This window comes from Lepisma saccharinum, chromosome 11, assembly GCF_977018435.1.
Source record: "Lepisma saccharinum chromosome 11, izLepSacc3.1, whole genome shotgun sequence".
Lineage (NCBI taxonomy): Eukaryota > Metazoa > Arthropoda > Insecta > Zygentoma > Lepismatidae > Lepisma > Lepisma saccharinum.
In genome coordinates this window covers 73975035-73990256 of record NC_139239.1, presented here as the reverse complement: position 1 = coordinate 73990256, position 15222 = coordinate 73975035, and the positions used below count along the sequence as shown (strand labels likewise).

The 15222-nt window shown below is 39.7% G+C and overlaps 1 protein-coding gene across 5 annotated transcripts in view; it reads left to right on the top strand.

Annotated features, from left to right (window-relative positions):
• Ptx1 (pituitary homeobox homolog Ptx1) overlaps positions 1 to 15222 on the top strand; it is a 141737-nt gene that overhangs the window by 18547 nt on the left and 107968 nt on the right. For 2 of the 5 annotated variants that reach the window (XM_083131410.1, XM_083131406.1), the window contains exon 2: positions 3726 to 3830. The exons of the other annotated variants lie outside the window; for them this stretch is intronic. In XM_083131410.1, the coding sequence (XP_082987536.1) occupies positions 3726 to 3830 (105 nt within the window). The remainder of the gene's footprint in view (positions 1 to 3725; positions 3831 to 15222) is intronic. 5 annotated transcript variants of the gene reach the window in all.

The following is a 15222-nucleotide window of genomic DNA, read 5'->3' as shown; positions in this document are numbered from 1 at the left end:
TACTGGGTTTCTTTCTAGACCTTTCTTGACCTTATACCTTAATTCTTCTTGCTCTCTCCTACTCCATTTTCTTTTGGTATTGTATTTTGGAGTAGTCCATATTCCGTTCTTAACACATGATATATTCCAACCTATTACATTATGGTCACTGGTCGTCAGGTCTTTGACCCACCAGTTGTAAATGGACTGCCGGCCCTCGCAGTCCACCAGGGTGATATCAATGTTCGATTTGCCACCATTATTGTTACGGAATGTCGGTATTAAGGATTTCCTGTTTACAATATAAAGATTGTTACTAGCAATGAAGTCTTCCATTTCCCTGCCTCTATTATCGAGTTCCTCACTATGCCATAATGGAGATTTGGCATTAGCATCTACACTTATCAGAACATGCGAATTTGTACCATTTTGGAGTCTAATTGCTCTCTCCATCGTTTGTATATATGGTAATATCCTATCTTTAAACTGGCAGTAGGTGTTTACTAAAGTCCAATTCTTTCCGCCAAACTCTGCATCTATTACCACACAATGCGGTGTTGAGCACGATTTTCTCCAAAAGATTTGAATATCCTTATTTGTTACTAACGTAACAACTTTTGGTGTCCCGGAATGAGCGAAGGATTTGATTGATGCAGGAAGTCCGACAAACTTCCCTTTAATGTGATAGGGTTCCTTGATCATCGCAATATCGATGTTGTTATTTATAATATAATGTATAATCTCTTGCATTGCCAATCTGGCACCTTGGGCATTATGTTGTATTCAGAGGCGTGGCGTGCATGTAGCCGCTGTTACCGCAGGTAACACCAAAATATAAAGAATTGAAGAACCCGTCTTAAAATATTATTACGTACATAAACTGGTAATATTGTCGTAAAGTAAACATTGCAAACTGCCATTTTTTCTGACACCGGCAAAAGCGAAGAGGAGGACTGATCCGGTACCCTCCACAGGCAACATGAGGAAGGACCCTGAGCCCACGCAAGGAAGACTTCGCGTTGCGGCAAAGACTGTTATGGCGGGAGGAGGAGGCGGGCTGTTTAGCCGGCGCAGTTGCCGGTGATGCTTACAGGAAACATACCAGTGTTGCCATATTCAATTGACAGAAAAGAGCTAAGTCGCCTAATCGGGTCTATCTTACTCTGAAGGTGTCCAGTCACACTGGGGAACGATGGCGCAGTGTTAGTAGCGTCGCCGCCTTATAATCAAGGGATTCCGGTTTCGATACCCGGTGGAGGCACAAGTGGTGCGGATCCAACTTTAAACTGTCCCGATTAGCATTACTGTTCATGAAGTGGACTTAAATCGCCAAATCAAAATTTAAAAAAATCAAATCACACTGGGGCAAAAGCAAACTACCAAGTGATATTTTGTATTTACACTAAATATCAGCGATTATGAAAGTCCTCTTTGTCCTTCTTCGACATCATGGGCGAGAAGGAGAGGAGAGGGATGGGTATGGTCAAGGGGTCCGCCGTCCTTCTAAAAATGTCAACCTAAAATTCTACATGGATATTTCACACATATAATATTATTTCGGTTACAGGAATTTGTGATAGCTAATTGTTGAAAGGGCCGATTGAGATTGACATACGTTGTCGCAGGAATGCGATAAATTCGGATTGAAGCAATGTTTTTGACGTGGTAGAACTGTTTTTGGGTGAAAACAATACTTACAAGCATCATTTCCCGATTGTTATCTTAGCACGCTCTGAAGTGTCAGGTGTCGCAGGTTCGAATCCTCAGCAAGAAATGGTTATTTCAATGTTCGTTGTTATTATTTTACTTACATAATTATAAAAATTAATAATTACATACACAAAGAAATAATAATTTTATTTCAATAATTCACCATGCATCCTCATCGTCACGATTATCCTATAAAGCGAAAGCCTTAAAGGTAGCAAAGGACGTAAAATATACGAAATAGTAGTGGTGTCAGAAATGAGATTTCAGTGGATTTAGCGAAACATGGGAGTGGGAGTAGTTAGGAAACAGATGAAGACTACATCCACTCTACATACGTCTTATTTGAAACGAAAAGTTTCGCGATTTGGGCAAATCTGGTTTCAAAAGAACTAAGATGGCAACATTAGTAGAACGGGACTGTTTGCAGGTTCCGAAGGAAATATTGGGGAAGGGCAGATGCTGAGAGGGGAGGGGGCAAGGAGGGTGCTTCACGTGTTACAAAAGTAAACAACGGTTTGTGGGAGGGACTGTGCAGTGGGAGTTTTGTGACTGGTGTCTTTCGTCTTTATGTTGTTTTCGGGCATTGTCAATTAATTAATGAAGCTTGCTCCGAGTTCCGAGGTGGCGGGTTCATCCTATCTGGACAATGTGTGTAATCGTGCGATAGAAGATATTTTGAAGCAATCTTTCGGTTCGTTATTTTGCAGAAAAAATCGAAATTGTGGCGAAAGGGAGGCCAAAGCCTATTTTGAACGATTTAAAAACCAAGTCGTCTGCTGGATATGAAATATTAGCACTTGTTGAGAAAAATGAGCTACATTTTTAACATTTCACGATTTGTGCTTTAATTATACACGGATGGGAAAGTAAAAGTAGTAATCATAACTTTCACAAACCGCGCATTTTATAACACTATAGCTTCAAGAATTACATGATATATTTTTACAAAACCACATGGCTCAATCGAACCATTGAGGTAGTGTTTCTTATTAGACTTGAATGTAACGACATTTTCTTTATAAAAAAAAAAACAACAATGAAATGCATACAAGACGACAGCTACGCCATCGGGGAGGCCCACGAGAATCTTCGAATGTTTTGCTTTCGCTCTTATCCATTTATCTGCTATATAAATAGGCTTGCCACGAAGATCACAAATAACTAGACAACAGAGTAAGCAAACCACAGAAATATTCCCTTGAATGCTCCTTCTAGATGTAATCTACCAGAATTTGGAAGGAGAAACGAGATAAATCTTCCAAAAAGCATTTGCTGACTCTGGTCAACCATACAGCGGAACAACAATCTCATTTCTGTGACAAGGTGCTGACCTCCGTGGCGGAGTGGTTAGTACATCGCGCTACAACGCCATGGGTACCGGGTTCGAATCCTGGCTTGGGCATGGATGTTTGTGAGTGTCCATTCATCATATCACCACTCATCCCCATCTTCGCAAATTAGCCAAAAGTGGCACAAGAAGGGAAGTAAAATAAAGCAAATCAATCAATCAATCAGTAGAGACGGTCGTGGGATTTTCTCTCCTGAAGTCTTAGCCCGAAGAAGGATTTAATAGCGGAGTTCCACCACGAGTATAAAGAGAAGGTATCAAGATTTTAGAGGTAAAGACAGTTAGAAAGGGGTTTTAATGAATTAAACACACATACAAAATGCCGCTTAAGTCCGCAAAAGAATTAACGGGATGCAGAGTATGACTTGCAAATTTTACGGCCGACCATTTTGTTCTCCAAATCCGAGGATTCCGTTCCTCGAGGGACGTGTCCGAGCGTTAAGCGCCCCCGATATTTAGTTTTCCTTCGGCGACCGAAAAGAAAATATCAGTGGGCAGGATTGAAGCCTTGCACTGCCCGTGATCGATAAAGGAAAGCTTCACTTTGTTGCACGTTGACGTGACGCCTACGAAGGCCAAAGGTTGTCCGTCTGAAAGATCAGCCTCGAAGGTGAAATTTCGCATTTGTGGTTGTTTAGTTCGAGATTCATATTTTCAAGGTTATATCTTTCGCTTTTATTCCTTCCAGATTGTGATTCACGCTTCATCCGCCCCGCTCGAATAACTACCGAACGCATTCCTTCTCGGTTAGCCCTTAATCCATTTTCCGATTACTACGAGGGACAATCAGAAAGTAAGTTGCAGCAGCATGAAATAATAACGTATGGGACATGTGTATTTATATGTACGGTATGTACAATGCAAGAGCCACTTCTATATATTCAAGTTTATTTAAGTACTAAAGCCGACTCGATGGCCCAAAGCTCCGGGTTCAAATCCCGGCCTGGGCATGGGTGTTATTTGTGAGTGTTCTTTCATCTATGATCGTCATCGTCAGGATTAGCTGAAAGTGTCAGAAAAGCGACGGTAAATAATGAAACTGTATTTAGTAAATACTTAAGCTCTTCGCTCACTAAGGCGTCCGAACCGCGCCGCGAGAAGAAATTTCCGTTTTCCGCTTCTAATGAAATCAAACGGTGCAACGTCTACTACAGTGCGACGCGCCGAAATGTGCGAATGCATCTTACGGAATTTCCATGCCAGATAATCCAGTGGTTTCAAGAAAATTGTTTAGTTTCGGCGTGGTTCCAAATGTTCTGTGGCAAAATTACTCCGAGCTTCTTCGTGCAGCTCCGGCATTCTTTTCAAAGGTAACAAGCATACGGCGGCTCAGATCGACGCGGTCCACTCTATGGGCAAGACTTCGAAAGATACGTTGAATGTTCAACACGGCTTTTCGGAGCGTGACGAGCGACAAGCTTTAGAATCGGGTGGCACGTGTTTTGCTATGCCTTCTTGGAAAACTTCCCGTCCAACGTGCGAGAACCAAATCTGTTCCCTTTCACGCCTCTTTGGAAGAATCAATTCGGATTCAATGATGACATTCGTCATCGAAGTGGACACTTTCTTCTTCCATATCTGTGTGCTCATTCTCGAACAACGTGTACCAATTTACGAAATTCCATCATTAATCGCTCAAGAGATCCTTTGCCTATATTAGCGAGGAGGCACAAATAGCTTTTGGTAGAACTGAGTCACGCGTGAATGTGCAACGAACTAGATTCATTGAGTAAAGCATAGATATGTTGGGATTTTTGTCCTATCATCAATTTCATAATTCATCCTCATCGCTGCGAGTAACCTAGAGAGGTACAAAACAGACTTAAAATAACCAGGAATATATTAGGATAGAAAACATAGTTCTATGCCTTCTCTTTAGAATGTTAATACCGCAGGTTATAAGACCAAACAAGGAAAGATCACGTCTCAATGTAGATATCATCGGTGAGGCCAGGAAAAAGATGAAAATGCTCCTAGATGTAGTGGTTACTCAGTAAAGTAAAGGCCTCCTGCGAATTTGTGCACCACGTAAGATTTATCGTGATTTAGTTCTTTTGTGTACGTATGTTCAGCACATCATCGTCGTATAAAAAAAGTGACGTAATATTTATAAAGTTCGAAATAAATAAATAAATGAATAGAACTCGCAGAACATGGAATGGACACTACACCGGAGAATGTTGTTCTAAGTATTCGACATATTCTTGTTGAATGTTCCGATTTCGCTTTCCTCAGGCAGACTTTTAATCTCCGTTTGTCATCCCTGTTGGGAGATGACAACGATGTTTTATCAGATGTTTTTACCTTTTTGCGAAGAGTTGGTCTTTTCCACTGCCTGTGAGGAAGTTTTTAGAAAATTCTTACTTTTTAACATGGTGTGGTTGTCTTGTGCAGGCCTCTTTACAACCTTGCACTTCTAGCTTTTCCCAAGGGGCTTTTTACACCCCTTGTTTTAACATTTTCAGTAAATAGTTTTAAATAAGGGGATGTTTCCCCGTATACATTGAAGGGTGCAAAATTGCCTAAAGTGCCGACACACCCAAAAATTTTAATTCAATCTATCAGTTTTCAATGTCATTGTACAACATTTCAAAATGTCAAATGTATTTAGCTCGCATGATTGTGAGCATGTTTCTATGTATTGTGTTTTAAAAATAACATGTTTCTGTACCAATCCATACCATTATGTGTTATATAATGAGGGCAATTTTCTAAATTCTATATAGGATCTATAAACTGTTTATAATAAACATCATATTAGAAAATTCAAAGACACTGTTCTATACTCTATGGCATAATTACCGTTAAATAACTGTCTAATGAACAATGAAACAGTGCATCTCTCTTGACAGCGCTAACAATGAGTGAGCGAATGTTGGTCTCATTTTTAAAATTAAAACGGACTCGTACAAGCGATTTCGTGCGTTAATCGAATTGTGAAGTTCAATTACTGTGGTAATTTACCAGTGTCCCTTGGAAGTGTAGGTGCAAACAACAATGCATTCGCCAGTCTATTCAACGTCATTTTCAGCGTCGCGAAGAGAAAGAGACACGCCAACTGGAGCAAAATTGCCAGGGACAGGCGAGATTCTAATGTTGCCAGATCATGTCATCGAAGAAATCTTCAATCGTATGGAATTTGCGGAAGTTAGCAACACGAGAAGAGTCTGCCGTCGTTTTCGTGACGTCGGCGCTAATTTTTTCACGCACTACTTCAGAAAGCTACAAGGGCTCATTCAGAAGGAAATCAGATTGATCGATGACAACTGGGACCCCAACTATTTGCGCAACTATCACAACAGGCAGTGTCACCTGTTTCTAGAGATTCTAGAATCCGACTACAACATCACCAGTGTAATTTGCTGGCAGGCCACGGAAGACAATTTCTGCCCTTGCTTTGCCGGTGAGCTGCTGCAGCACCTGTATCACGTGTTCAGAATTTACGTACACTCGAGGAAGACATGCGAGTCTCTCGATGGCGTGTGTTTCGAACGCATCTTCGAGTTAAACGAGAAGCTCATTTGGGTTCTGGAGAGAGTCCTCGAGAACATGGACGACGAACGGAACTTCCTCATGGATGCCGTACACATCTTGGATTGGTGCTTGACAGCCGAGAGGAAGGATGAGACGTCGTTGGCTGAAAATGCCTGCGTGATACTCTTCAGCTTCAAAGTGAACGACGCCTATCTGTTTTTCACGGGGCGCCAGTGCGTGAAGACCAAGTGCATGAGGCACTTCAAGCACATCACCCGAGCCTTGGTATTACTGGTGTGCATGAGCAACCGGGAGTATTTCAGGAAGAAAGTGGAGAGGCTTTCGATCGGAAGCGACAACGAATGTTTCAGCACAGTCTTCTCGAACAAGAGGATAACGTTTGAGGAACGGATGTTCATGTTTGGCTGCAAAATGCAAGGTAAGGACGAGTCGTGCGTCACGGTGCAGTTTCGCTTCTCGATCCCTCTGGATCAAGATGAACCAACGGACGCTTGTGTCAGCACCGACATCTACCGACGGTTGTGTGAAGTTCCGTTCGTATCAACGAATGTGGAAATACAGCTCACTCTAAATAACGAATCGTCTTACAATACGTCCCTTGAATACAAGAGATCCCTCACGCTCTACAAAGTGCCCAGCAGTCCAAGTAAGCAATCTTCATGCAAGAAACACAGCAAAGGTGGCTCGTTGGACGAAGAACCTACGTTTATTATAGTGAACAAAGGAAACTAGAAGCTTTCCGCAGTGAACATTCACTTCAGTAGTGCCAGAGACTTTTTGTTGGCTTAGATCTATAAAATATATCTCAAGAAAGAAGAAACTAAATTTTTGTCTATAGCTTTTGGAGATATCGATGCCCTTTACTCCAATTAATAAATATCCGTCAGAAATATTACGTGTTTGATTAAAAATATAGGTACTCATAAAAATTAAAATTATTGGTCATTTTACACTCAGAAGGAACTAACTCGGGTGGGATTCTATCTGTTTGGTACAGTTATCTGAGTGATATTTATATAATGTTAACAGGTCATGTGATCTGCAGAAATGGGTTGAGCACAAATTGCATACTTATTCTATTCCTTGCACACACATATTCCCAGACAAATGTACAACAAGACAGAAAGATTCTGATTATAGAGTGCTGAATCGAGGCCTTCTTGCTCGATCGTCTAATAGTTCGCACGGATGACGCTAGATGGCTTGCGGAATGGATATTTTATTTATTTATTAATTTCGAACACACAGGCACATGCTAAATTACAGTGTTCACAGAGTAAACAAGAAAGTAATACAAAATACAAAAATAATATTACATCAAGTGAGAAATATGACATTTCAATCTACAACATACTTATAAACATGACTGATTTCATATATTGCTTGATTTGAGAGAGTTTATGTAATATTTGCATACAAGTTATACAGAGGTAATCAGCTTATATACATGTAAATAGTAGTAGTGTAATAGAGATATTGAGTAATAAGTTGCACATATAAGAAACACAATGATAAACATACGACAGTGAAATTAAAACAGTATTTTATATTAAATAATGTTAAACAAAAATATAGATAATGTCTAATTTAGGGTGAGATTATGAACATAACAATCTTAATTGTGTCCTGTTTGTATAGGCTACAGTGTTCAGAAAATACAATGACTTTTAAATCTGAAAATATCGATTCTGGGGTTATTACTAGAGACCGGATGTTAGGCAAAATCCCTATTCTTTCCTGTACGAGATATGATGAAAACGAATGTTGCGAAGGCCAGGGGGGAGAGATTAGCTTCATTTAAAGGCAATTTAATCTTGCCTATTTTGCCTATTTCATACGATATTGCCTATATTATTTCATAAATGCCAGATATTGCCTATTTTAGGCATTTTCTTTAAAATTGTGACATGACTGAACTCTGTGCATACAATTTCCTGTTCCCAGGATTAGTTTCCGATGTTTCCAAGAAATTTAAAAATAACAGTTAGCAAGTTATTGCAGCTAATAAGGACTTGGACAAAGTAAGGGCAATTCAACATGTTCTGAAAGGTGAAAATATACAAACTGAGTTAGATCCACGTGGAGGTTGAAAGATCTTTTTCAATTCTAAAAAATGTGTTGTCCGATTGCAGACATAACTTGTCGGTTGATCACCTGAAGAAATACCTTGTTGTGATGAGCAACCACAATTAGTGCTTCTTATTCAGAGACTGCCAAACCGTACAGTACAAACTTGAAATACATTTAAACAGTTTCTTAGTTCGAACTGCTGTGTGGAATATATAGTGTAAATTTTTAAACTGAAATAACTCTAAATCTATAAAGAATGTACAGGTATGTTTCTATATTTTTTAAACACCTATTTATTTTTGTATGTCTATCTTCATTATTTTGAGTTAAATTTCATAGCTTTTTATTGCCTATTTGTATTTTAATGCCTATTTTACTGCCTATTTTGAAAATTATAAGTGCTTATTTGCCTGCCTATTTTATATGTTTTTAGTGCCTAAACATCCGGTCTCTAGTTATTACTAGACGCCGAGTTGAACAACTTGCACATTCTCCTCAGGGGTTCCATTTCAACCATGTTGGTTCTTCCATGCGAAATTTTAAAGAGAGTATTTCTGGGTCTTAAAATAGCGTTTGGAACATAAAAGTTTAATTGTGAGAGTAAAGCTGGAGAATCTATTTTTCCGTTGACAAGTTTGGATAAGAAAGTCAGTTGATGCATTTGTCTTCTTTTTTCGAGCGACGGAACACTCAACATTTCACGCAACGTGTTACCCGAGGTAAACTTCGGATATTCACCACCGAGTTTAAATAACAGGTTCCTCAAAAATTTATTTTGAAGTTTCTCTATTTTGTCCATTTCTTTCTTGACTAGAGGATCCCAAGCAACCGAGGCATATTCCAGTTTCGATCTCACAAACGCATAGTACAGCAACAAGAAAGTTTCCCTCTTTCTGAATTGGCTCCCCATTCTCATTATGAATCCTAAATTTCTATGGGCTAAGCTGAGGATACGCGCAATGTGTGATTGAAAGCTTAGTGATTGGTCGAAAGTAACTCTAAGATCGGTAAAGGTATTCACTCTTAGAATTTCCACACCTTATATGAGTATTGCATGGGACACCTGTTACGCGTAAATGACACTACTTTACATTTCTTGAGGTTAAGACTAACTTCATTATTTTCGCACCAATTAAGTAATTTATCAAGTTCTTCTATTACAGTTACCGTTGTTTTTTATGTTTTTAAATATTTTTACATCGTCGGCAAAAATAAGTTTTTCAAAGTTTGTGAGCACATCTGGTAAGTCGTTAATGAAAATTAAATATAATAAGGGGCCAAGGTTCGATCCTTGTGGGACTCCAGAGCTAGCTGTGTAATAAGAAGACCTGTAGCCCTGGTACATGACATATTGTCGGAGATTCTGTAGGTACGAAGCGAGCAGTCGTACGAGTGGAGGTGAAAGGCTTATGTTGGTTAGTTTCAGAATTAGGGTGTCCTGGTGAAGAACCCTTCGCTCGAGCGAATAACGCTCGAACATTCAAACGACTAGTATACGCTCGAAGCCTAGTAGTTCACGTGTAACCGTAGTTTGTCTGTAGTAATGGGCCGTCAAATATGTATTGTGAAGGGATAGAAGCAGTGAAATTGAAACTAAAGTGAACATAGTCATCATCTCCATGTGATTTAGTCTATCTTACGAATACATAGCAATATATGACAATGAATAGATGATTATGGGCTGAAACTACCAGGACGGATTTTTACACATTTGTACGATTATTGCCCATTGAAATGATATTTGAAATTCTATATATTTGAAAATAAGATCCTTAGGAAAATATTTCGACCTAAAAGGGATGAGGAGACAGGTGAGTGGAGAAGGTTACATAATTTAGAACTACATAATTTGTATTCATGTCCAGATATTATTAGAATAATTAAATCAAGAAGACTTAGGTGGGCAGGCCATGTGGCACGAATGGGAGAGGAAAGAGGAGTTTACAGGATTCTTGTTGGGAAACCTGATGGTAAGAGACCTGTAGGAAGGCCAAGACGAAGATGGAGGGACAACGTTGAGGTGGACCTAAGGGAAATCGGTAGGGATGGAAAAGAGTATATAGAACTTGCTCAAGATAGGGAAAGATGGAAGGCCTGTGTTGCTGCAGCCATGAACCTTCGGGTTTAAGAAGGCTAGAGAGTTAGTTAGTTAGTATATATTCGAGCGAATTACGTGGGCGTGGGAGATTCGATCGAGTATTTTCGAGCGAAAGTGGTCTAATGCAGTATTCTAATTCTGATGGTTCTGAATACAGATCTCAAACACTGGCACTTGGGATGATATTAATATTGTTATTTCATTGGACTTGTATGGAGTGGTAAAGTCGTTGCTTTGTAATCAATGGGTTCCTGGTTTAATACCTAGTTAAGGCACAGAGTGGTTCGGATCCTCTAAGTGTAGGTCTCTATAAGCCTTTCTGTGTACAAAGTGGACTTAAAAAACAACTCGATATACCTGTTCACAAATTTCTACGCGTACGAAACTTTGAGTAGAATAAATTATGTTCTTAATCAGGTCGAAGAAATGCGGAAATTCCTTTAGTCTATTGTTATATCATTAATTTCTGATGTTCACACAGATGTTTGAATTTTCTGGTATGGAAAAAAATAGACGGATAATAACATTATTAGTGCATGTTGTGGTCAGCACACTTATCGCTGATAGACCTGAAGTTCTAAAACATTGTGTGCTCTGTATTTCGTCCTTCCTCCAAACTTTTTCAGTTTCAGATTCAAGTGTCTAGTAACTTGATGGGATGAAACGTCGAGTTTAGTAATGTATAATCGTTGCCAACTAAGATTTTCCCTCTAGGGCATTTACCTTAACAAAAACCAAGTTTCACTCTCTATCCTTGAAGGTCACACCTGTTGACAAATGAGCTTTAAGCCGGAGTCAGAGCAGATTATAATGGCAAGGGTTCTAAATGTGATATGTGTATTTCGGTTATTGCTAGAAAAATACCCCACTTATGAGCATTTTAAATGATAGCAGTCCTCCTGTAGAATCGGTTCCTTCCGGGAACACACTGTCCTTGCATAGTGAACCCCTTCCTCATGTAGATTGTTCGCCCGTTATGCGTACTCTCGGGAAGTTGGGTAATATATCGGATTTGTTCAGGCTTGATCGTAAGGCCGGTAGAGATTACTTTTAAACTGCAAGTGTGCAGTATGGCATTCAATTTGTGGAAAATGAACGGTAATTTGCTTAATCCCAGTTACAGGTATGTCGTGACGATATAGCGTTTTTTTTCTTTTCGCATGTGCCTAAGTGTGTTTCAAAGTTATTTCGTGCTTTTTTTTATTTTCTCCCAAACGGCATAGGTCCTGCACATTAGAATTTGTACTAGGGATGGCATAAGCCTCGTAGATTGTGAGCCATAGAGTTTAGTAGTAGAACATAAGCTATTGTTGGCAATATTCACATTCATATTCTGATAACATAAAAGAGGAAAGTAGTGTAATTATGGTTGCTATAGATCAATTTCCTCTTTTAAGCCTTAAAGTTTGTACGATATATCAATAAATTACAATATTCTCGATATCGACAAGACCGTTACATCGATACTGACACCAGCTTCGCAGGTATTTCTAAGAAACTTAAGTAAAGAAAGATCCGAAAATAATGATGGATAGTTATTAGAGCATGCTCTCACTGTGACATGTGTATATTGCGACACTATGTCAGTGATACCTTCCCGCCCTTATCCACTATTGTTGTTAAAGATATTTTGTCGCCAGATTCCGCCAAAATGTTCTGTTAATATCCTCCAGTCTGTCTGCACAGGGTGTCCGGGCTAGAGGTATACAAAAATAACTGCGGATAATACGAAAACTACTCCTTATATTGCCTCGTAATGGTGCTAAGTCGATAGACCATCTATCCAAGATTTCAGTAGTCAGTACGATTAACAGTGCTGTTCAGCCACGCATGCGCAGAAACGGCATGAGAACAGCTCTCAATAAGACGGGCTGCTAACCTTGGCAGTCATGATGTGGACGCCAAAGAGTAAAGTGCAGTGCGTGTTATGGTTGGCTGGGTTGAAATCATTAAAGATGTTGTGTACATGAGGAAAAATCACAATTTGGGTGATTTAAGACAGGGTATCGTTTAAGCGGTTGTTCTAATAACACCTCAAATGCCGGTCAACACTTGGCACGAGCTTGAGTATCGTTTGGATATCTGTTGAGCTACAAATTTTGAGGTGTACCAGTGTACATAAAACCTTTCTGAGTTACTTTGTACAAAACCGGGAAAAGAAAGTTAGTAAACTTTACACATGCTAAAATATATGTGTATTTTTGTATACCTCTAGCCCGGACACCCTGTATATTGATTCTCCCCTCTACTCCCTTCTCCCAATTATAAACCTGAGTATAATAAGTTTTCAGATTCAGTATTTGGATTTTGAACTCGCAATAAACCTAGGGGAGTGCTCCACACATCCCCAATACCTCCCTCATATTTTTCAGCACCTCCCTAAAATTTTTCACACTTGTTGTCACTTTTGCTCAAAATACACCCCTTAAATTTGGACTGAGACACCCCCTAGTAGAAAATTCTGGATAAACCCCTGTTGCAGGGGAAGATACAGAGAAATAAACGAGCATTGTAAGGTGTTAAAGTTGTAAAGCTTCATACTTGAAATGAATTCTATTCTTGTTGGAATTTTCCGGTACACAACTCGTAGATTTACAGTCGAACTGAACATCCTACCGTGGAAGCTAAATTTGCGTTGATCTGTAGAACAAGCAGTTGACGAAGGATCCACATTTTTGACTTTCCCTCCATTTACGAGAGCGTAGGAAGAACAGTGTCTTTTTTGCTGCTTTTCTGCCCCCGCAAGGAGAACCAATTTGTCTCCAACTGCGTCGAAACTGGAATCGGAACACCTAAAACAACACTGGGGCTAGCAGGGTGCATTCAGCGTGTAGCTATAGGGCCTGGCACGCCTGCGATCATGTATCAAGTGGCAGGAACGAGGACGGAAAATGCTCAAGTGCAGACGTGTATTTTGGCGTAACACAAGAGTGTCTCAATCAGGGCACCCGTGGTTCGGAAGACTGCAAATGTAACACCAAGTAAAAACTGCCCGTCCCAATTTTATTTTCCCATTTCTCTTCCATCATGTGTCTTTGCGAGGGGGAATCGTATTGGTACTGGAGCAAACATTGTATTCTCTGCTTGGATGACGCTTTCTCAATTCACGAACCTTATATAATATAGAGTAAAACCCAGTGTTCGGAGGTAATGAGCAGCTAGCTAGACGTTTTGGCGCCCTAGGCAGGATTGTTCTTTGGCGGCCCCCTTCCCCGCAATACCAAGCGCCGACGTTTTATGTGCGTCCTTCGATATCTTGTTCTAAAACAGTTTTTATGATATTTACATGCTACGAATTTTGAAATGAGGAAAAATAGAAAAACTCATTAAAAAATAATGTAAGTTATATCTAAACACTTGTAGTTTGCATTCGTTTATGTCTTACTGTCTCAAAAACAGTACTATTACTACTTTGGGAAAGATAATATTTCAGCTGTGTGTTACCCGAATGTAAGCCTATACAAGTAAAAGACGAAAAATATGTTAAGAATTCTAAATTTGTTGTATTTTTTAAAAAGACAAAATCTTTGAATGGTGCCCCAGGCTTCAGCTTCCTATCCTACCCCTCGCTACCGGCCTGGCAATGAGCTGACTCGGAGGTTTTCGACCTTCGCGGCCATAGATCCCCGGTTCGAATCACGGTTAAGACACAAGTTGATGTTGAGAAATTAGAGAGAAATTGGGAAACTAGAAGAGAAAGTGAAAAACACAGAGAAGTCTGTACAAGAACAGAGTTTAATCGAAAGAAAAAGGACGTTAAGTGGTCGACAGTCAACATCGTCACCGAAGTTCCCAAGTGCGAGCCCTGGACTGAGCATCGTTGTTCATTGTGACTTTTCCCTCGTGGATTTAATCTATTTGCTACTCATAATCATCGTCGCGATCAGACAAAAGTGACAGAAAAGCGACTCCAAATAACGAAAACACAAATATTGTAGTAACGAGTTAGTTAATTACTCGAGTTGTAGTTGCTTTTTGAAGTAAGTAACTGAAACTGTTACTTTTGTCAGGTAAAGAGTAACGAAATTAGTAGTTAATTTTTGCATTTCGTCGTGTGAGATGAGAACCAGAGGGTTGTAACTATAATTTATCAAATTTAGAGGAGAGAGGAAATAATGCATTTTTAGGAATACTCTCCCTCACTTCCACGTACCTTTATAATACTCCCCGGTAACTGTTTCTTGCAAGCCAACGAGGCTCTGGCGCCTGCACCCATGGCCAGGCTAATCCTTTGTGAGGTTGCGTTGTCCTGTGTTTGTCCTCCTGTGTGCGGAGTGCCCCTTTGCGGCCTCAGCTTTTAACCTCAGTCAGTATACACTCAGAAAACTACATGCATAATAGCTATTGATGCACAAAAGGGTGTTTTATGGCCTCTGCGAAGAATCAGATTCACATTTTGATGCATTTAGGTGCATTTTTGTATATCGTAAAAGAAACTAAGAAATGCATCATATGATTCAAGTGAGGATTTATTTAAGTCGAGATGAACTTTAATGCATCAGTTGATGCGTTTTGATGCACC